Source organism: Pelophylax lessonae (assembly GCF_965119305.1).
Source record: "Pelophylax lessonae genome assembly, chromosome: 8".
In the NCBI taxonomy this organism is placed as follows: domain Eukaryota; kingdom Metazoa; phylum Chordata; class Amphibia; order Anura; family Ranidae; genus Pelophylax; species Pelophylax lessonae.
In genome coordinates, this window is record NC_138775.1 from 142,743,196 (window position 1) to 142,767,652 (window position 24,457).

Genomic DNA, 24,457 nt, shown 5'->3' on the forward strand with positions numbered 1-24,457 from the left:
AAATGACATATCCCATGATTATGTCTTCTACCCTTTAAATAGGTATAGATATTTGCCAAATCTGAAGCAGCTCTGGTCCAGTCACATGATCTCTCCATCTTCAATGTAGAGGAGAGATGGCCAACAGCTGCAGAGCTTGAGCAATGTGACCCACAGGCTTGCTTTGGGGCATCTGTCTTGGGCTGTCCCTCCTACACTGAAGCCGGCGCTGGAAGTTAGTTGTGTGATCAGACCGACTTCAGAATAGGTAAGCAAGACATCTTTAACGGTTACAGGGTAGATAGAATAGCCTTAAGGGGGTGGCTTTTAGCTTAGTTAGGTTTTGACACACACGCACACTATATACACACACTGAACACAGACTTGAAAAGATGTAATGTTCCAAATTATAGTAGTATAAAAGGAGTTGAATGAGTTTGCAAATGGGAGTTTTGGGAAATATATTCTAGCTTCAAATTTAGGCAAATTCCTACTATATTAAAAATAATGTAATAATATCTTGGGAGAGCAATATCAAGTTGTCCATAAGGAGTTTTCCAGCTGTGCCTGCAATGGTAAAGGTAAATTTAATCGTTCCTAAATCATTACACGTGCTTTTTACACAGTAGAAATTTTAATCCTGTTATATGGGTACAAGTTTAACCTTCAGCAAGCATTGCTTCCTTTCAATGTTGTGAGTAGAGTTCAGCTGACTGAAGTTCACATTTAAAATGGTTGTAAAGGTTAAACTTTAAATAAAAAAAACAGGTTATACTTACCTGCTCTGTGCCACTTTATTGCACAGAACAGCCTAGACCCACCTCTTCTGGGGTTCCCCTGCCGATGCACTTGGCTCCCTCTTCTGTGCGCCACCATAAAAGCTGCAATGATGGTACACCTGCAGGGCTCAATCCTGAGCTGGACTGTGCGTGTCCAAAAACTGTGCTGCTTGGCCCTTCCCCCTCATCACAGGATTTGAGTGACAGCATGGCTTCCACTGCTGTGCCTGGTGGGGAGAAAGAACCAGTGCTACTGCAGACAGGCACAGTGCTGGATCATTACAGGACTCAAAATATTTAGGGAGGTAAGGGGGCAATAGAACTACTGGGACTTTACCTTAACCACTTGAAAACCAGGTGTTTTCTGGGACTTTAAATATTAGCAAAAAAGATTTTCACATGTATACAGATGCCCAAACTTTTTTTTTTAAAGCAGAGGCCCTAAAGAAAGGGTGGGTTTAGCAATTTAGGTCACGTTGCTCAAATGCAATTTTTCGAGGGGGGGGGGGGGGGGGCGCGACACTTAGAAATTATGTAAAAAAAAAAAAATGAACTCAATTTCTTTGTAAAATATAAAACTGAGTAAATATAGATACCAAACAGGTTACGCTTTAAAAACCGATGCAAGAATTACCGTAAAATCTCTTTCTGAAGTCCATTGACTGACGCAGCTCTTATGCTTCTTATACCATTGGGTTATGCTGCCCCTACAGGAGTAGTACTAGGCAGGAATAAAAACAGTTTACCACGCCTATGGGGGCTGTCCCTATAGGCATATCCCCACACCCTGCTCCAGCATACACCAGTTTTGTTGCAGGCAGTGAGAAGATACAAAACCATCCCCATATCAACAAAACCATCCCCATATCAGAGGGGCGGGTGCTGTGTCTGTCAATGGACTTCAGAGAAAAGGATTACGGTAAGTTCTTACAAAAATCCAGTTCTCCATCGTCTATTAACAGACGCAGCTCTTAAGCTTCTTACACCATTGGGACATCACAAAGCAGTGTAAGCATAAAGGGTGGGAAGAATTCAAACTAAATAGTTAACGTAAACTTAGCCAAATGGGTAACAAAGCACAACCAGGAACAGGAGCTCACCCATGAAAAAAACCTAAGAGTCTTAAAGCGGAGTTCCACCTAAAAAAAAAAAAAAAAAAAAAAACATAAAAATACCCCCGGGACAGTCAGGGCTAGAGCATTCCACAATGGATAGCCTCTGAACTGTCCCAGGTTGCACTTACCTTTTAGAAGAAATACTTACCTTGAAAATGTATTGTCCAGCGCTGCCATCTCAGGTGTGGGCAGCTGAAGCCAGCGCGATCCTCTTCCATCCTCTTCAGTCCCGCCGTCACTTCCGGAGCTGCAGCGTTATCCCTGCACAGCTTCTGGGCATGCCCAGAAGCTGTTTAGCAAGGTATGACGCACCTGCACCGGAACTGACGTCGGGGCCGGTGCAGGCACATGGATTCCTGGGAGCGATGACGTTCAGCTCCCAGGAATCATTGCAAGCCAGGAAGTGACGACGGGCCGTGGCAGCAGAGGGAGGAAGTGGAGGTAAGGAGAGTATATTTTCTTATAAAACAAGTTAAAAAAAAAAAAATTGCGATTATCCGTTTTTCAGCTGACCCGGAGAAAGAAGATGGACCGAAGTTAAATTTAAGGTGGAACTGCACTTTAAACAGCCTGCAAAACATTGTGGCCAAAGGATGCATCTGAAGATGCCAACAAATCTACCTTGTAGAATTCTGTAAAAGTGTGCACAGACGACCAAGTAACCGCCTTACAAACTTGCACTACTGGGAGGTATGAGGGCGAAAAGCCCAAGAAGCACAGAGGTGCTCTAATAGAATGCGCCTTCACAGGGAAAGGAGGAACATGACCCTTGAATGAAATAAGCCTGAACCACTGTCTGCCTAATCCATCTCGATATAGACAGCAGACGCAGCCAAACCTTTACGAGATCCCTAAGTAAGGACAAAAAGAGCATCCAATTTCTTAAAGCGGAGTTCCGGGCACGAAAACGTTTTTTCAACAGACATACCCCCGGGACAGTCCGGGCTAGTACATTCCACAATGGCTAGCCTCTGATCTGTCCCAGTTCACACTTACCTGCAAGAAGAAATACTCACTTATAAAATTTCTTCTCCAGCGTTGCCATCTCTTGTGGGCAGCTGAAGCCCGCGCGATCCTCTTCCACATCCTCTTCCGTGTCTTCTCCCAGAATGCGCCTGCACCGGCCCCTCTCGTCACTTCCGGTGTGGCGCCGCATTCCTCCACAGCTTCTGGGCATGCCCAGAAGCTGTTTAGCAGGGAATGCGGCGTCGCCCCGGAAGTGACGAGCGGGGCCGGTGCCGTCGCATTGATTCCTGGGAGCGATGACGTTCAGCTCCCAGGAATCTTCGCAAAGGAGGAAGGGACGGCGGAGCCGCGGCACAGAGGGAGGAAGTGAAGAAGAGGTGAGTATTTTCTATCTACAATTACAAGGTGGGTAAAAAAAAAAAAAAAAATATACCCAACTATCCAATTCCTTTTCAGGTGAAGAAGATCCAGCGGATGGGCACAAAATCAATTGGGTCCATTTTGTGCCCGGAACTCCGCTTTAAGACTCAAGTGACCGTCAGGTGAACCCTGACCGCCCGAATCACATCCAGAGAGTGCAATTCAATTTCCTCGGGATGCTGAGGCTTAGTACAGAGTGAAGGCAACACAATGTATTAATTTAGATGGAAATCACCGGACACATAGGAGAGGGGAGATGAAACCTCCGGATGAAGGGACAATTCTCCTTGATCAACATCAAGCAGATCGCTCCCTGCAACCTGTCACTCCCTGCAACTTCTGAAGTTTTTCCAGGGGAAGAAAGACCCTCGCCAAGGCGGAATCTAGAGCCAGCCCCAGATAATCCAACCTCACTGAAGCAGTCCGAGCAGATTTTTTTTAAATTGATAGTCCACCCAAATTCCCAAAGGGTCTGAACTATAATTGACCGGTCACCCAACAGAGCCGAGTGAGAACCCGCTCTCAATAGAAGATCGTCCAGATATCCCAGGATCGCAATCCCTTTTTAGTGCAACAGGCCAATGCCTGGGCCAGTACCAGTACCGCCTCCGGGTTACGTCATCGGAGACCCGATCAAAGCCGGACTCCATCCAGCCGGCGGACGTGCCGGCTGGGTGCTCGGGTCTCCCGGTGGGACGGGAGGCCTGTTGAAAGTCACAGAAGGCAGGGGGGTGCGTCCCCTCCCGCTCACCCGGGTAACGATCGAGCGGCTCCTGAGCAGCATCGGTCGTTACGGACGGAGAGCCGACCGTTTGCTGTAAACCACGGTACCGGGATGGTGCCTCTAGCTAGAGGCATCATCTCGGTATAACCCCGCAAAGTCTGCCGACGTATATATACGTCAGTTTGCGGTAAGTGATTAATGCAACTTCTTTATGGAGGGATCTGGGATCTGTAAGATCTCCAAATCCTTCCTTTGCACTTGAAAGCATTCAAAAAGCCAAGATCGGTTTTTAAAGCTTCAAAAAAATGGTGCTGTTGACAGCCAGGTAAACCAGAAGTGATGTCACGTCATCGCTTCCAGGTTACCACAGCGGAGACCCAGTCAAAGCAGACTTGGTCTTTGTATGGGTCTCCAGCCAGCCGGCGGGTAGCTTGAGTCCCCCAGTGGGACAGGAGAGCTGCCCCCTTCCGCTGCTCGTATTGGCAATTGAGTGGCTAGTTAGCCACTGAGATTTCTATGACGAGAGCCAACTGTTTGTTCTAAAAGAAAAATGTACTGGGGCAATACCTGCAACGGCAAGCATCACCCCGGTAAAAGCACATGATTTGGCAGCAAGTGGTTAATGCAGGGAATACATTAAGGTAAAAATAGCTCACCTTTACACCACTTTAAGTATAGTGCCCGTTACGATTTTGTATGGGGGAAACAGGCTTATTTACCATTTACAGGAGATACTACTGTGCATATTTTTGAGTTGCCACATACTAGCCCTTATTTTTGTCAGAGCATAAAAAAAAAAAAAAAAAAAACCTTCCTTTTAACAAAGGCCCCAACAATGATTTGGGCAGAATTTGACAGGTGAATTTGGACCTACAGTGGACTTGCAACTTAAAATGACCGAGAAATAGCTTGCAGATTATAAAACGTTAGACATCAGGGCTCCCAAGTTGCATACTTTATCCAAATATCCTCCACTTGAATATATAGTTCAGCAGCTTTAATACTTTTCAAGACACTTGTACTTTTAGAAAGAGAACCCGTGTGTCATGCCTCCAGCAGAATTAATTCTATTGGAACTTGTATTACCAATCTTGTCCACAAGATGCCACTGGGACAGACTGTTATACAGCACTTTATGATACTTCCTGTACTCTATTGCTGGATTAGTTCCTCCCTTCTCTGAGGAGAATGCCAGTGTAGATTTACCTCAGGAAAGAGCAGAAAGCATCTGAGGTTCCTGTGGAAGGATTTCTGAACCCCCCTTTGTAGCATCGCTGGTATGCTCAGAACTGTCAGTTATATACTCAATGCATATGTTTGTTAATGTTTGTATACTGACTGTATGCTTTGTCTGTTCATTTCCAGTTTCACCATATTCTCAATCCTATCTAATCAGTCCTGACTCCATATTCATAATCCTATTCGCATATCTATTCTGACTTGTAACCTGTGACCACTATTCTATCTCTGGAATAAAGCCTTAAGTTACAAAAGGACTGGTTATTGCAGGATTAAAGGTTTAACTGTATGTTGAGCTGCACACGCCTGGGGCATACGTGTAGTGAGAACAGAACACCGTGAACAAGCAATTTTTCCCCCCGCATACAACCAACTTAAGTCTATTAGCACGCAGGGGGTGCAGGGACACACCCACACGCCTGTCACATGACCCAAGATGGAAAAAGCCAAAAAAGATTATAGGCAATCATTGAGACATTTACAAACAGCAGTGAGAAAATACCTACTTTTCAAGTGTTCTCCAGCACCAGACATTAGGTAGTAAAATACATGAAATGCTCGTTCTTCTTTGGCTTGACGAATTGCACGGGATTTTTCCAGCAAGTCTGGCACTCAGTCAAGGGGAAATTCAAATATACATCTGAGAATACAAGTATACTAGCTTAAGAATGTATGGAACCAAGTAATGCCAATGTGGTCCAAGAACAGCAGGTACTATGTAAAGCCTATTTTGCCAGAGGAGGCAGAAAGCACAAGTGCTAAAAGTGCACTTATCCACCATTTAGATTTGAAACCAAAAGGTATCTTAGATTTAAAGGCATGCACCCTAGCAATTTCTGCATATTTTTTATTACAGTAGTAAATGGTTTTCTAAAAGCCAAATGACAAAAAATAAAACCCAGACATAAAGCAAAATATAAATAGATGTGAACCTGGCCAAAAAAAAATACTGAGGAATCCTAACAGATGCCAATGTGACCCCAAATTTAATGCTTATGCCTGAATTCGGTTTTAGGCTTCAACTACTTCTACCACAACATAAGATTTGTAGTAAAAAGGTTCTCTTTATGTAAATATTTAGGGGCATAAATTGATTGCACAGTGTACTGACCTGATACAGCAACCTTAACTACTTTAGACTAGGCTTTTTCTGGCACTTTGTTTACATCATATTTTTTGCTAGAAATAATGAACTTCTAACTGCCAAACATTACACTTTTTTTAGCAGAGTCCCTATGGAATAAAATGGCAATTGTTGCAATTTTTTTTGTCAAGTATTTGCAAACGCAATTTTTACCCACTTGAAGACCATGTTTTTTTTTTTTTTGACAAGTTAAAAATCAGCATTTTCTTTGCCAAATTTTTTTTTTTTTTTTTTTTTTTAACTAGAACCCCCAAACCTATTTCTTAGTAGAGAACAAAATGGCAGTCGTTGCAATATTACACCACACTATTTTGTGCAGCAGTTTTTCCAATGCAATTTTTTTGGGAAAAAAAATGTTTGTCTTGCGTAACAGCCATTTCTCTGATGCTCATTGACAGACACAGCTGAGAATCTTGACCAGTGGGTTTTACTGCCCCCTACAGGAGTAGGACACTAGGCAGAGGAAAAAAAAAAAAAAAAAAAAAAAAAAAAAAAAGGACTTTACTATGCCTATAGGCAGTCCCAGCAGGTTTACCCCCCCCCCCCCCCCCTCTGATATAGGTACTCCGTTTCATCACAAGCAGTGTCAGAAGTATTACAACTCCATATAGAGGGGTGGGTTCTGTGTCTGTCAATGAACATCAAAGAAAGTTACTTTACAGTAAGTCAAAAATCCAATTTTCTTTCGTTCATTGACTGACACAGCTCCAGAGAATCTTGACCAGTGGGACATCCCAAAGCAGTGTCAAATCTTGAGGGGTGGGAATAGCCAAAAAAAAAAAAAAAATCCAAAAGCTACACCATAGCCAACCAGGTAACAGGGGCTCAACAAAAAACTGGGAGCCCACCTGAAAATAACCCCCCCCCCCCCCCCCCAAAGAGGGAGCAGACCCTCTAAACAGCAGCCTGCAAAACTTTGCGGCCAAAAGAGGCATCCACAGATGCAAACACATCCACTTTATAGAATTTTGTGAAAGTGTGCACCGACAACCAGGTAGCCGCCTTGCACACCAGCATCAGACCTCTGACAGAAGGCCCAAGAAGCACTGAGTGCCCGAGTAGCGTGTGCCTTGACAGGGAAAGGAGGAACCTGACCCTTGATCGAATAGGCCTGAATCGCAGTGGTCGAGGCCAACTTGTGAGCACAAATCGTGACTTCTTAAAAAGACTCATTTGCTGCCAGGTACACTCAAATTGCCCAAACCACATCCAAGGCATGCAACGCAATTTACTTAGGATGTTTTAGCCTGGGACACAGGGAAGGCAACACAATGTCCTCATACAAATCAGACAACTATTGGAAGGAATGAAGGACATGGGCGAAGAACCACCTTATCTTTGTGGATCAAGTAATGGGTTTGTCAGGATAACACCGCCAATTCCAACACCCTGCACACAGAGGCGATTGCCACCAAAAAGGCCACCTTCTGAGACAGCGTAAGCAGTTAAATCTCCAGATTTGCAAAGGGAGGCTTCTGGAGGACAGAAAGCACCAAGTCGAGATCCCAAGGTGGCAGCGGAGACCGTACTGGATGCATCAAATGTCAAACCCCCTAAATAAAAAAAAAAAAAAAAAAAAAAAAAAAAAAGGGTACGCACCAGGGAGTGCATGGTCAAGGGTCATTGAAAGAAGACAGCCAAGGCCGACACCTGGCCCTTGATGGTACTAATTTGGTAAGCCAACTTCTGCTCAACCCCCTGCTAAAGAAAGGTCAAGACCCGAGCCACGAGAGTGAGGTTGAATACCAAGCGACTCACCACAAAATGTACACTTTCCACGTACGATGGTAGATCTTCCTAGAGGTAGACTTCCTAGCTTAGTAGTGTTGAAATTGCCGACCCAGGCAAACCTCTATCCTTCAGCACCCGGCTTTCAACAGCCAAGGTGTCAAAGCCAGTGACTGTATAGCAGGATGGAAGATCGGTCCTTGGCTCTAGGCAGTCTCCAAGGAACATCTGCGACCAGTATCACTAGGTCCGCGTACCAAGACCAGCGAGGCCAGTCCAAAGCCACCAGAATCCCTTCTGCCTTGATTCTGCGCAAGAGTCTTGGCCAAAGCTTGAGAGAAGGTGTAAATCAGACGATACTGGCCCCATGGGGCCACCAGAGGAACCTGTGACCATGTCCCAAATCTCTGCACCTTTCTGTTGAGCCGAGACGCCAACAGATCCATCTCAGGGATGCCCCACTAGAGACAACTGATGAAACCCATCCGAATGAAGGGACCACGCCATGGCCCAATACCTGCCAACTGAGCTAATTCGCCTGCCAATTTTCCACCCCAGAATGTGTACGGCGGTGAGGGCTGGAGCGAAGAGTTCTGCCCACCGTAGCATGCCCGCTACCTCCAGAGCTGCCAACACTTCTTGTTCTACCCTGGTGATTGACATAAGCCATGGCCATGGTTTTGTCTGATTGAATTCGTATCGGATGCCCCTAAGGCCATCCGTCCAGTGATTCAGGCAGTCTGATCGCTCGGAGTTCCAGGACATTGATCAGGAGTCTGGACTCCGAGCGAAGTGCCGGCACAGGACACCTCCCCACCCAGACAGACTGGCATCCATGGTGACCACTGCCAATACAAGGGGGGAAAAGGATTTGCCCTGGTGAAGAGCCGAAGAGTGAAGCCACCAGACACCCTTTTGTTTCCTGGCTCAGCTGGATCAGATTGTCCAGGGACTTTGGGCACTTGTCCCATTTGGCAAAGATCTCCCTTTGCAGGGACCTCGAATGAAACTGTGCAAACAGGACTGCCTCGAAAGTAGACCCCATCAGTCCCAGCAACCTCATGCAAGCCCAGAGGGAAGACCACCTGCTGGACAGCAGGGAATGAATAGCAGCATGCAATTCACAGAGTTTGTCCAGAGGAAGGAACACTGTCTGACCTTGGACTCTGTTTCCTTCCACAAAGTTGGACTGGCTAGAGCAGACTTCTGATAATTCAGAAGCCAGCCGAACTCCCTCAAAGTCCATATCGTGATTTCCAAGTTGTCCATCAGAGCAGTAGGGGACTCACAGACGGTTGTCCAGGTAGCCCAGCACTGCGATCCCCGTTGACGCAACAATGCCAGCACCGGAGCAAACACTTTTGTGAAGACCCAAGGAGCAGAGGCGAGACCAAAGGGTAATGCCACAAACGGATAATGCTCCTATCCAAACGGCAAAGCGGAGGAATCACTATCTGAAAAAAATCAAGGCGCATAGCCGTAGACCCCCTCAGGGTGGGCCACATCTGCCAAATCAGATTCAGGATCGGAGGAGACAAATTTGGGGGGGGCTTTTTACTAGCCCGCCGCCCAAAAGCCACCTCCACCCAGGGACACAAAAAGGACTCGGAACAGTCGTCAGTGCATCAATGGATGGTTGGGACCCGGAGGGCACCGCAGTCTCTGGAGCACATTTCCCCACCTGAACCACATGAGGAATAGGGGGACCCCCACATAAATGTGCAAATACACTGCTAAGGAAGAGCACCAGCACCACGCGTGCGGCGTCCAAGACGGGAAGAGAGCCAGGGGTCAGTACCAGGGGATAAAGAAGCTCCCACTGCCGAAGTCACCGCCCAGAAGGGTCCACTGTAATGGCTGCCACTGATCCCAATGCCGGGTTAAAGCAAAATGGCCACTGGACTACACAAACATGGCTGCCTGCCTATACACAATACAGGCCACAGCAAAATGGCGGCTCAACGAGGCTCCCAGTACGGATCCCTGGGGCCCAGACAAAGCACAGAAGGGTGAGGGGGAACTGGGCAGGTACCCCCACCAGGTAGAGTGTCACCGTACCCCCTCAGCCAGTCACGGACTGGGTGGGTGGGGGGGGGGGGGGGGGTCTTTGAAGACAGCTACTCACCATACCAGGAACCAAGAGGGCACATCTCCAGACAACCTCCTTGTCTTTAAAATAGGGGGCTGTCAGCCAGGAGGAATGATGCGACACAGGCCAAGACTGGTCGCATGGGACTTTGCAAGGCGTTTTAATTTTAAATCGCAGGTCAGACCTTGTCCGGTGGGGCTGTCGTGGCTGACCTAGCCCAGAGTTGTGGTCTGCATGCGCTGGCCAGACTGGGGTGACCACTGGATCTAGATTATCCAGCCCGTCGCACAGTCCGGCAGTTGAATGTAGATCTCACAGGGGGAAAAAAAATATATATCTAAAAAGAAAAAAAATTGGCAGGGCAAAAATCCTAGCAAGGGACTAGGTCCTTATGCCTGATTAGGCAGAAAACAAAAACAAAAAAAAAAACAAAAACATAAAAAAAAAAACAAGTGTACCTATACCAGAAAAGGGGAGTATACCTCCTGGAATTGCCCATAGGCATGTCTAGGTTTTCTGCCAAGTGTCCTACTCCTGTAAGGGGCAGTATAACCCACTGGTCAAAATTCTCAGGCGCTGTGTACATCAATAAACAAAACAAACATTTAAAGGAAAAAAAAAACTGAAAAGTTAGTCCAAACTTTTTGTATACTGTGAAAGATGTTACGCAGAGTAAATGGATACCAAACATGTCATGATGTAAAATTGTGACAATACGGTATTTAAAAATCTCCATAAGAGACTTTAAAAATATTTTACAGGTAACCCGTTTAGTTACAGAGGAGGTCTTGCGATAGAATTAATGCTCATAACGGCGATACCTCACATGTGGTATGAGCACTGTTTACACATGCAGGCATGACATATGCGTTTGGTAAATTTTTCTTCTATTAATTTTTTACACTGTCCCTTTAATTTTTTTTTTGTCACTTATTGTGGTCACAAGGAATGTAAACATCCACGTGACAGGTACTCTTTATGGATCTGGTGTCTACAAGACCCCCAAGCCACTTCTCTGCACTTCAAAGCATTCAAAATGCCAAGCTCTGCATTTAATACTTTTCAATTTTTGAAAACTGGCGCCGTTGGTTACCGAGTTACCATATCCGAGACCCAATCAAAGCAGATTCTGGATGTTCCGCTTGGGTCTCCCGGTGGGACGGAGCACCCAGGCGAGAGGAGGGACATTGTTCCCATAGCTTGTAATAACAGCCGAGTGACTTGTTATGCGACTGTGACTGTGTCCAAAGTGGCATGACAAGTACACTAGTGGAAACTAAGCCTAAAACTCATTACTCACATGCAATTAGCAATAGAAAGCGATACGTAGCCTAAACTTTCAAAAATGTTCCTTTGTACCTTATTTCTTCTATATTGCGCCAGTCACATCCCAACATTGGTGTTGATTTACTAAACGTGAAGTGCTACAATTTGGTGCAGCATGGACACCAATCAATTTCCAGGTGTTTTAGTCAAAACTTAAGGGAACTGAAATTACACTGCATTCTCCAGGTTTAGTAAACCAACCCATTGCTCCAAAGGGTTAAAGATTTAGAAGCTGGTCCCTGGACTGAACTTTGATAAGAGGAAACCTAACCTGTCCTCTGGATAAGACTTGTGCTGAAAGCATTTCTGAACAGACTGGTGCTGAAAGCATTTCTGAACAATTTCTGTCTGCCAGGAGAAGCTTTCTCCTGAGAAAAATTTTAAGGATACAGGTTTCAATATTTGCTCCCACGATGTAGCCGTTGACATCAAAGTTAATGCGTATGAATTTACCCTAAAAGGAAAAAAAAAAAAAAAAAAAAAAAAAAAAAAAAAAAACACAACACAGCAAATGTTATACTTTATGCAAATACATTTTTTAGACAGGAAAGGCCATGTCAGAATTTAAACAAAAAAAAAAAAAAAAACACAACAAACGCACATATACATTTTCAAATTATTAAGAACCTGCAACACTGAGTGATCCACAGCAGTACTGGAGGCTGCCACGTTCGAGCTCCCAAACAGGCACTAGTTTCAGGGCAGGCACAAATAGCAGTGGTTTGTAGCTTCAGCCTAATAACCAGTCTGACATGTTCTTTAGGACAGTCAATTAGTCTCTAAATTCAGTATATTTAGACATAACTCTTCAGACTCTTAAATGTGAGCAGGTCATTATTGGATGCGAAGCATTAATAAAATTTGCATGGAGGTCAAAAGTGACTGGATAAATTTGATAATTTTCTTCCTTAGACCTAAACAATTCTAGGGACAGTAAAAATGTACCATTTCCTCTCACTTTTACATTTGTACACGCATACCATTCAACCAAAATTTACTAGATTGTAACCAATCATGTTTAAACCTCCAACTCTGAGCACACATAACAATCTAAAATGTATAGCCCACATAGGTTGACCTCTTACAAATAAGTTAGGAAATTAATGTTAATTTTTTTATTAAAAAAAAACACATAAGTCAGCAAGTTTACTTACAAATCTAGAGGAGTTGTCATTTTTGACAGTCTTGGCATTTCCAAAGGCTTCGAGAATCGGATTAGCTTGCAACAGCTGTCTCTCCAGTTCACCCTGAAACAATTTTGAAAATTATGAAAAGTTTTTTCAGTAACTGCAAAATGCAATAAAGTTTTATCAGAATTCGGCATTGCTGGCACAGCGTTTAAAGCAAAAGTGCCCATGTGGACTAAAACTGGATTTTTGTCTTACCATACAATCCTTCTCTGATGTTCATTGACGGACAGCTCCAGATCCTCTTGACCACTGGGTTTATGCTGCCCCCTAGAGGACACCTATAGGTGGAAGAAAGTCTGACTACGCCTATAGGGCAGTCCAAGGGAGTATACTCCCATTTCCTGCTATAGGTTTTCAGTTTTGTAACAAGCCGTGTCAGAAGAACATAAAACCCAACTCAATAGAGGGGCAGGTGCTGTGTCCGTCAAGGAACATCAGAAATTTTTTTTACAGTAAGCCCAGGGAGGGGCCCATGTACACCCTGAAAAAACACCAGAAGGGGGGGGGGGGGAACACTACTCACCACAACTTGGGACCAGGCGGGCACAGCTCCAGTCAGACCATCGCACCATCTTGGAATGGGGGTGCTGTGGGCCAGAGGCATGCCGCGACTTAAATGCCTTGCAGGAACGCAATGCCTAACTCACCGGACAGCCCCCGTCTAGTAGGGCTATGTCGCTGCCAACCTGACGCGGAGCTAAGGTCGGGTCGCGCTCGCTGGCCAGACTGGGAAGACCGTAAGGATCTAGGATATCCAGTCCATCGCCAAATCCGGCAGTTGATATAGTTCATACAGGAACAGAAAAAATTGTTTAACCACTTAAGCCCTGGAAGATTTTACCCCCTTCCTGACCAGGGGGTATTTTGCGATTCGGCACTGCGTGACTTTAACGGACAGTTTAGCGGTCATGCGACACTGTACCTAAACGAATTTGACGTCCTTTTTTCCAACAAACAGCTTTTTGGTGGTATTTGATCACCTGTGCAATTTTTTGATCATGCACTATAATCAAAAAAAGCGACAATTTTGCAAAAAAAAATTTTCACTTTTTTTATATGAAATTCCCCCCCAAAAAAAAAAACAAAAAAGTTTGTTTTCTGCTACCCGTGTTTGGTTAAAAAAAAAACTCACAATAAGCGTATTTTGATTGGCTTGCGCAAAAGTTATTGCGATTACCAACTAAGGGAAAGATTGTCATTTGTTTTTTTTTTTAACGAGTAATGCGGCAATCTGCGATTTTTTTTTGCGGGACTGCGACATTGCGGCAGACAGATCGGACCCTTGACTGACATTTGACACTTTTGGGGGTACCAGTGACATTACTTACTATGCAGGGATGTGGCTGTGTGTGTAATAGCACAGATCAACGGTCCTACATAGCAGGACCGTTAGATCAGTGCTTTTACACAGGGAAGAATGACAGGCGGCTTTGTTTACACTAGCCGCCTGCCTTTCTCCCTTCACAGCGGACGATCGCGAGTGACCGGCGGACATCGGGTCCGCCGGTCACACGCACGGAGGTGTCCGTGAACGAGCCAGGGTGGGAGCGCGCCTCCGGCGGCACGCGCCCGCTATTGGCTCACAGGCTAGTGACGTACCGGTACGTCACTTTGCCTGGCCGGGGCTGACCGCCGCAGTATATGTACTTGCGGCGGTCGGCAACCAGTTAAAAAGGGAAAAAAAAAAATGCTAGGACCAGAGATTCCAGCAAGGAACTAGGTCCTGACTAGGCAGAAAAAAAAAAAGAAAAAAAAAATGGAAGACCATAGCAGGACATGGGAATATACCCTCTGGGACTGCTCTATAGGCGTAGTCAAACATTTCTCTGCCTTGTGCCCTACTTCTGTAGAGGGCAGCATATGAGCATCAATGAACGAAAGAAAATAGGTGTGTTTTCAAGAATCTGGTTAACATTTTCAGCAGGTACACAATCTTGAAAAAAATTAAAGTCCTTTTTCAATGCCTGTGAGCTAAGGACACCAAACAAGGTCATCTCTCCTCTGTAAATCACTAATCCCCACACCAGCCTAAAGCCTAGTACACCCAGGCCAAATGTTGGGCAGCATTGGCCTGTGTGTACTGGACTCGGTCCGACAGATTGAACAGATCGGCATGACAGAGGTCTGCCGATCGGCTCCCAATCAGTGCTCTCAGGCTGTCCCCCCTGTCAGAACACAACAGCAGGGGAGCCAGGTTTTTTTTCCCCCCATTAGCCCTGCTTGGTTTAAGCAAACAAAAAAAAAAAAAAAAAAAAAAAAGAAGTGTACAAGGCTTCAGACAGGCCATAGACCATTTTTCCTGCAACCAAAAGAAAGTTGCATATATCACAACACAGACAGGGAATTGCTGAGCAATTGTCTTCTCCCAGCAGGGGAAGCCATCCCCACCGGGAGAGGACAATGATTGTGGCTACCTGCTAAAGCAGCACCTTGCGATAATCACAAGCAAAACTGGCAGGCTAGATACCAAAGTTCAACTTGGTGTATTCAGCCTGCCCATAAATGGTTCAGCAGGTAACAGCCAAACTTCAGTATATGGCAGGCCTAAGTATTTGAAAGATGTGCTTGAAGTCCAGCCCGGTGACAGCCAAGGCTCCCCCACCACAGATCTTGGAGTAAGTAGCCAACCAAGTGCTGGGGGGAAAAAAAAACCTGAGAAAAACCACCACATCTTTTTTAGCCACCTTGTCTTAGGCTGGTAAGCTGCAATATTGAAGTACTTTTTGGGTTCAGCTTTACACCCACCAAACATCTGAGCTACAAAACCAAAACACAGGAGGTGCCTATGATGGCACTAAGACAATTCCTAAGCACCAACATTAACACATTGGGAGAGAACATAGCCCTAGTTACTCTACATCGGGAGTGACTCTTAGCTAGCCCATGGAAGCTTCTTTTCCCTGTAGCCAAATAGAGAGACAGGGGAGCCAAGGAAAAGCAGAGGAAGGAAGGTGCAGTGACCATGTGGCTTTGTCCTACCAATGGCAAACAGGTTTACTTTAAGGGTTTAGCCCGTTACTCTTAGTCTATGGAGCAGCACTCTTTGTTCATATTAGGTTATACAGCTAAATGAAATTAAACAGAAATTTTTAATAGGCAATTGCTTTAACCGCCCCACGTACATATACTGCATTAGGACGGTCGCCCTGTGCCATATCGCATACCTAGTATGTGATCTTACACTTCTGGGTCTGTGGCACAAGCTGCCTAAAACTTGCTACTGCTGTGATTGGACACAGTGGGAGCCAACCTGCGGATCTGGCGGGACCTGCCGATCATTCAGGAGACAAGCAGAACAACGGTCTACCTATATAAACAAAACAAGGCAGACCTCTGTTCTGTCAGAAGAAATGTACTGATCCTGTGTTTCTGCCAAGCAGAAACATGAATCTTTACCCCCCCCCGTTAAAAGCACTCCCTAGGAACACATTTAACCCTGTGATTGCCACTGATGGTAACCCCTTCCCTGCCAGTGTCATTAGTACAGTGATTGTGCATATTTTTATTTTTTTTTAACACTGATCACTGCATTAGTGTCATCACAAGCATCAGTTGTGTCCAATGCAATATGGGAGTCCCTCCAAGTCGCTAAACGCAGTCATTACTAGTAAAAAAATTTATAAAAATACCCCATAGTTCGTAGACGCTATAACTTTTGCGCAAACCAATCATTATACGCTTATTGGGATTTTTTTCATTAAAAATATGTAGTAGAATACATATTGGCCTAAAATAAAGACATTAGACTTTACTTTTTTTTATTGGGTATGTTTTATAGCATTTTTTTCAAAATGGTTGGTCTGTTTATAGTGCAAAAAAAAAAAAAACACTGCAGGTGTGATCAACCACCACCAAAAGAAACCACTACTTGGGGGGGGGGGGGGGGGGGGGTGTTTGGGGGGGTAATAAAAAAAATCAATCTTTATTTGGGCACAGCATTGCACGACCGCACAATTGTCAGCCAACCACTTGCCGACCGCCAGCAGTACATATACTGCGGCAGGTCGGCTCTGTTCCGTGAAAGGACGCAACTGTACGTCGATTCGAGGGAGCGCGCCTATTTGCCATGGAGGAAGTTGATCTGCGGGTCCAGCGGCCACAACTGCCGCATGGCACCCGTGATCGCTTCCCTTGGAGACAGAACGGGAAAAACACGGCAGACCGCAATTGACAGGGCTCCTGTATTCCTCCTATTTAGGAACATAGGTCTCTGTTCATTCCACAAGTACATCCCCCATAGTTAGAAAGCATCCCCTAGGGCAGTGATTGCAAACCTTGGCACTCCCAGATGCTTTGAAACTACATTTTCCATGATGCTCATGCACTCTGCAGTGTAGTTGATCATGGGAAACGTAGTTCCAAAACATCTGGGGTGCCAAGGTTCGCCATCACTGCCCTAGGGGCACATTTCACCCTTTGATTTGAACCTAGTGAAAACCCCTTCCTTGTCTGTGTCATTTGTACAGCAATTGCATATTTTTAGCACTGATTACTGTAGTAATGTCACTGGTCCACCCAAAAGTTTTAAAAAATGTCAGGTGTCCGATCTGTCCACCGCAGTCCCGGAAACTGGTCATTAAGGGAAAAACCTTCCGGTCCAGAAGTGGTTAAAGTAACGCAGGGGTAAACCTTCCAGAGCTGAAAGAGGTTGTAAACTCGTTTGAGTTTTTTTTTTTTTTTTTTTTTTTTTTTTACACCCTGCAAAAGACATAATGAGCTAGTATGCATCGCATATTAGCTCATTATGCAATACTTACCTCAGAATGAGCCCCCGCCGTGCCGTTAACTCACCTCTATGACGGGCGACATGTCTAGTCGCCCGTCTTCCGGGATCGCGGCATCCGGCCATCTGATTGGCTGGAGCCGCGGTGACGTCACTCCCGCGCACGCGCGCTAGGGCCGACAGTCACGGCACGGGGCTCTGAAGGAACGGCACGATCGGCCGTTCCTTCAGAGCGCATGCGCCAGTGACGTCACTGGCGACATGTAAGGTAAATATCTCCTAAACGGTACATGTTTAGGAGATATTTACAGTACCTATAGGTAAACCTTATCATAGGCTTACCTATAGGTACAAGTTGTAGAGGAGGGTTTACTTCCTCTTGAAGCCGTTACGAAAAGGTATTCTCCACTGTGCAGAGATGGACCTGTCAGTCCTGCTCTCCTTTATGGGAGACCGGATGAAAAACAGACAGCCTGTCCGTTTTTATTCAATCTGACCCGCTGGACAGATGGCAAACGCATCACCATCTGTCTGTTTTCAACAAATCTTCTCAGATCGGATGCCAGGCAGATGCCAGCGGACATGTCCCCAGATATCCACCTCCCCATATAGGTCAATGGGCAGCCTGATCGGGTCCACCTGAAAAAATAGAATAACTCACTTCTGGATGGCCCGGCAGTTTTAGGTCACTACTTTGATGTTAAATACCAGGGTTACTGCAGCAGATAGCTGCCATAACCCCGGTATTTTTGCGCAGGGCCGGCAGTCCTTCACATAAAAGTGGTCCCAGCCGCGGATCCGCTGCAGGATCACTTTAATGGGTGGGAGTGGCGTCTCCTCCTCCTGGTCGCTTACCCCGCTTACCGGAACAGCCAGTAGCGGGGGAAACGATCCGGTCCTTTGCTCTCCTAGGCAGGAAGTCGAGTGAGGGCAAGCTGGCCCCCCACTCAACTATGGTCTTGGGAGGACCGGAGCGACATAAGTCGCTTCCTCCCAACGGCCTTAAAGAGCCAATTTTTTTTCATGATAAAACAAAAAAAAAAAAAGGACAGTGTAAAAATTAAAAATAAAAAATTGAAAGAGCCCAGTCTCTCCGAGCTCACATGTTTGTCGCCATTCCACGAGTGTGCGCAATTTTGAAGCATGACATGTTGGGTATCTATTTACTCAGCATAACATTACCTTTCACATTATAGAAAAAAATTGGGCTAACTTTGATTTAATAAAATAAAAGTATTTGTGGCAAAAAAAAAAAAAACGTGTTTGCAAGACCGCTGCGCAAATATGGTGTGACAAAGTATTGCAACGATCTCCATTTTAATCACTAGGGTCACTGCGGAAAAAAAAAAAAATTATATATATATATATATATATATATATATATATATATATATATATATATAAATTTTTTTTGGGGGGGGGTCCAAGTAATTTTCTAGCAAAATATACAGATTTTTAACTTAGGACACAACAGGTGTCAGAAATAGGCCTGATCCTGAAGTGGTTAATAGTGTTGCACAAATACAATTAAAAACAAATAGAACATATCCACAATGGTGTATGAGTTATGCATTGACCAAGGCTTCAACACCATCCTCTACACACTATGAGACCTAAGCATGGAAAAACAGCTCTGGTTATCCCAACTAATGCAATACAGCAAGTGTATGCAACCATTAGCTTAGACTCCCATCCACAGAATTTATAGACATGAAAATAAATGTACACATGCTGGAGTAAGGGTTAAGTATAACTTCTGGAATAAACCAATGTGAATGTTGACCTTTGTCATGGAGCCTAATCCGGAAGAGGTAACCCACAAGGAGGTTAAACATAAGTGCTGGTACCAAGCGGATCAACAGAATGGAGGGTAAGTGCTCTCCATATACATATGGATATGAAGAAAAAGGAGGACAGGCAGGTAGAGAGGCAGCCAGCTGGATTGGGGCCTGATGCCACCCCCGGAACATCCACACCCATGTCATAGACAAAAAGGTAAAATAAAACTACACTGCCACTTCTAAGGGGAAAGTCCCTGTAACAAATTCAGAGGAATATCAGAAGTACTGTATACAATTTCTCACTTAATTTAAAAAAGGCATCTCCTACTAACCTGATCTTTTTTGGCTTTGTGTGAGGTTGCAACATAAGCCAGGTACTGAATTACTTTTTTAGTATTTTCTGTCTTGCCAGCACCAGATTCTCCACTGGAAAAAAAGCACAAAATAAATCCACGTCACTTCAGCAAGCATTTTTAAACCAAGGGCGTCAGGTAAAAAAAAAAAAAAAAAATTTGTTTAAAACTTGCATATGTCACCTAGGCAAGCTATAGATTAAATAATAGATTTACAGATATTTATCAGTTTTATTTTAAAGCTCCTACCCCCCAATTACACCTTCTGGTTTCCTGTAAAGTAAGAAGGCTTACATAGTTACCCAGTTTTAAGGAAACATGACTTTAGTGTAATTTAGAATATTATTGATTAGCTGTTCAACATACGACTCCTCTCCAGCGCTAAGGAAGCCAAATTCACTGTCCTAAATAAAATGCCTGTGATATTATGATCACTTCTAATGGTAGTATAATCCAACATCAAAAAACAAGGAGATAAATTGGAGACCCATAATCTCATCTGGGAACTATGATCCCCCTTGAATGGAATCCCTCTGCATTTGCACCCCCCTCTTGGTAGTTGGGTGGTTACTGAGGGGGTGGTTACTGAGGGATTGGAACATGGCAGTAGTCCTTTTCTACATTTTCTAGTCTGTTCTGGTTCTCATTTTACTTTTTATCTATGGGATATTTTGCACTAAAATATTTAGGCTAGAATGTTACCATAGTACTGAGCCTGTCATGTTAAATTCTCCCACACTGCTCATTAGTTATTTGTTTTACACTCCCTATACTAATGGCCCCTGCTGAGGCACCTTTCTGCTTTCTAGGCCTTCTCTCGTTTTATTGATGCCATTTTATGGTGTGCTTGGTTATTCCAAAAACGAGAAAAACCCACAGGGAGCTGCTGCTACCACCAATTAGTACTAATCAAAAAAAAAAAAAAATTGGCCTTCCAAGTTGTTCCTTAGCAAAGTACAGCCAAAGCTCGCTATCCTTATTAATCAGAGTGCAGTTCATTCTGCACTCCTGTAACCCATTGTCAGCAGGCTGAAGCTCATGTCACAGGACGGATCATGAAGTCGGAATATGCCTGGACCGGCACCCAGCTCAGCCTGGCAGCGAGGGGAGCTCCAAGAACCAAGCAAATCGGTGGCATTTGGATTCTGTGCCTCTCCACTCTTCCTCCAAACTAATAGACCTTGATTTCCAAATCAAATGCAAAATTTTCCACAGCCAGTGATTTGGGGAGCCATGTCATTGGGTGGTTTGGTCCACTGCTTTATCTAGTCCAAAGCCAGCACAGCCCCCTACCAGGAAATTCTAATCACTTTATGCTTCCCTCTGCTAACCAGCTTCATGGAGATGCAGATTTCATTTTTCAGCAGGACTTGGCACCTGCCCACACTGCCAAAAGCACCAATAACTGGGTAAATGATCATTTTATCATTGTGCTTGATTGGCCAGCACACTCGCCTGAGACCAAAACCCTATAGAGAATCTGTGGGGTATTGTCAAGAGGAAGATGAGACAAGACCCACCAATGCAGGCGAGCTGAAGACCGCTATCCAAGAACCGGGGCTTCCATAACTCCTCAGCATTGCCACAGGCTGTGCCTCCATGCCACACCACATTGATGCAGTAATTCATGCAAAAGGAGCCCCAGACAGTTTTAAGAGCATACTATACTGTACATGGACATACTTTTCAGTAAGTCAACATTTTTGTATTAAATTGGTCTTATGTAATCTAACTTTTTGAGATGATTTTGGGCTTTCACTAGCTGTAAACCATAATTATCAAACTTTAAAGAAAAATGCTTGAAATAGATTATTCTGTATGTACGCATCTATATAAAACTAAGAGTTTTACTTTTTAAATTTTACTAAAATTTACTTTTAGATATTCTCATTTTGGAGATACACCTGAATTTTACATATCACCTTACAGGAAGTGTAAATCAGTGAAGCATCTCAAGAGGGCATGTCCCATCGATCATCTTAGTGCAACTGAGCCCAAGACCAGAGGTAAAAAATGCACATATACTTACGTGCAAAGGATGGACTGATCTTCTCTGTCTGGAATAAAACAAAAATATTCAAATGGTTATACTTTGTGATTGGATATCCATTTATATACACATCATAAAATTAGATAAAAGTTACATTTCAGTAATTCAATAAGTGAAACTCATATATACTCATATATAGAGGCATTACACAGGGATTTCAAGCATTTCTCTAAATTTTGATTATGGCTTACAGCTAGTGAAGACCCTAAATTCAGTATAAACCAAACCAATCAAAAAAAAAAAAAAATTTGCTTACTGAAAAGTATGTTCAAGTATATAGTATGCACTCAATACTTGGTCATTGCATGAATTACTGTATCAATGCAGCGTGGCATGAATGCGATCAGCCTGTGACACTGCCGAGGTGCTATGGAAGCCCAGGTTGCTTGTAGAGCGGCCTTCAGCTCGTCTGCATTGTTGGGTCTGGTGTCTCATCTTCCTATTGACAATACCCTACAGATGCTCCATGGGATTTAGGTCAGACGAGTTTGCTGGCCAATGACGCACAGCGATACCATGATTAAACCAGGTATTGGTACATTTGGTAGTGTGGGCAGATGCCAAGTCCTGCTGGAAAAGGAAAATCGGCATATCCATAAAGCTGGGAAGTTCTCTAGAATTTCCTGGTAGAGGGCTGCGCTGACTTTAGACTTAATAAAACACAGGGGACAAACCAGACTTAACACAGGGGACAAACCAGATGATGACAAGGCTCCCCAAAATCATAGACAGTGGAAAATGTTGCATTTCATTTGGAAATCAAGGTCCCAGAGTCTGGAGGACAAGGGGAGAAGCACAGAATTCAAGCTGCATGAGGTCCAGTGTGACGTTTCCACAGTGATGATTTGGGGAGCCATGTCATCTTCTGTTGGTCCACTGCGTTTTTTCAAGTCCAAGGTCAGCACAGCCCTCTAGCAGGAAATTCTAGAGCACTTCAATGCTTCTCTGCTGACCAGCTTTATGGAGATGTGGATTTCATTTTCCAGCAGGACTTGGCGACTGCCACACTGCCAAAAGTACCAATACCTGGTTTAATGATCATTTTATCAATGCGCTTCATTGGCCAGCAAACTCGTCTGACCTAAACCCCATAGAGAATCTGTAGGGCATTGTCAAGAGGAAGAGGAGAGACATCAGACTCAATGCAGACGAGCTGAAGACCGGTATTGAAAGCGACCTGGGCTTCCATAACACATCAGCAGTGCCACAGGTCGAATGCCTCCATGCCACGCCGCACTGATGCAGTAATTTATGCAAAAGGAGCCCCCGACCAAGTATTGAGTGCATACTATACTGTACACGGACACCCTTTTCAGTAAGCCAAAGTTTCTGTATTAAAAATCCCTTTTTTTATTGGTCTTTTGTAATATTCTGAATTGTCTGAGCTACGGAGTTTAGGGTTTTTACTAGCTGTAAGCCATAATCAAAATTACAAGAAAAATGCTTGAAATATATCACCCTGTATGTAATGCATCTATTTAAAATAGGTTTCACTTTTTGAATTGAATTACTGAAATAAATTCACTTTGATACTCTAAATTTATGAGATGCACACACCAAAACACAAATGGCTTCCTCCAAATTTAAAAACCCTGCTGTTAGTTTCAGTACCCTTTGTAATGTGCTGCAAATTTATGTACTTCATGCATAAAATTATAAAATTGCCTCCAGTTTGTGAAAAATTTAAGATAATCAAGACCAACACTAACTTGGTGTACAGTCAAGTGTGCATGTCTCTGTACACCCCATCCCCACCTGTCACTGGTTAATGCGGGACTTCACCCAAAAAGGGAAGTTCCACTTTAAGGACGCGTCCCCAGTTCTTCCTGCACAATTGGCACTTTTGAGGAGCGGGGGCGTAACCGATTTTGACAGGTACCAGGGTCTGTAAAGAGGACAACCTCCCCCTTCTTGCTTAAGGTCTCGTATATAAAGGCCAGGATAGAAGCCAGCGCACGGACGCCGTATCCAGGTCGATCGTCCACACTTCCAGTTAGACGAACCTGTGAAAGCCTGCACTGCTAAAGTGCATTGAAATGTGAGTGTGCTACCTATGTTTTTGTGGTTTAATAAAGTAATTCAGAGAGGACTCAGTTTTTTTCTGTTTCATGTATAAATGGCATCCTGGCCTTTATTTATCCAAGTCCTTAGCAAGAAGGGGGGAGAAGGTCATCTTTACATACCCTGACACCATTGAGTGTAACAGCATATCTGACTCATTGAAATATACGATTCAGAATAAAGTGAGCTGCTATAGAGCACAGAATTGAAACAGAGCACTTGTGTGTGGAGTGAAGAACCAGCACTTTTTACTATTTATTGCACAGCACAGAAGGATTATTTATATATTTAACTTTGGACGTAATTTTCTAATAATTTATATGCAGAAGATATTTATTTATGTTTTATGGTCATTGATGAGATTAAGGTGTACGAGGGCTATTTTTAGTATCCAATAATATTTTTACCCTCAAGTTTATTAACCCTTTCACTTTTTGGGTTGTATGCGATTGTCACGGTATTTATCACTATTGTACCTTTGGCGCTGTATTATTTATTTTGTCTCATTTGTGTTGAGTGAAGACACTGAATGCATGCAGCCATTGGGGTACAGTTAAGTCACGTAAGATTGCACTGATTTTATTACTACATGTTTATATAATTCACCTATACCATGGGATATTTATAAAAAATAAATATTAGCATACCACTGCTGTAAAGTATATTAAGAACTCTACAACTGTATGAAGCAAAATGTTCTGTCACTGCTTTTTCATTGAATTGCATTAAAACTACATAAAGGTTTCCTCTTTAAATTAGTCTGTTATATCTACTCTGCATTTTATTGGGT

The 24,457-nt window shown here is 44.0% G+C and overlaps 1 protein-coding gene across 1 annotated transcript in view; it reads right to left on the minus strand.

The window, feature by feature from the left end:
* Positions 1–24,457, minus strand: part of MYH9 (myosin heavy chain 9) — a 215,191-nt gene that overhangs the window by 125,454 nt on the left and 65,280 nt on the right. The window contains exons 4-8 of the mRNA XM_082266538.1: positions 21,586–21,613; positions 19,536–19,629; positions 12,664–12,756; positions 11,900–11,963; positions 5,729–5,827 (exon numbers count right to left, since the gene is read on the minus strand). Coding sequence (XP_082122664.1) covers positions 5,729–5,827; positions 11,900–11,963; positions 12,664–12,756; positions 19,536–19,629; positions 21,586–21,613 — 378 coding nt within the window. The remainder of the gene's footprint in view (positions 1–5,728; positions 5,828–11,899; positions 11,964–12,663; positions 12,757–19,535; positions 19,630–21,585; positions 21,614–24,457) is intronic.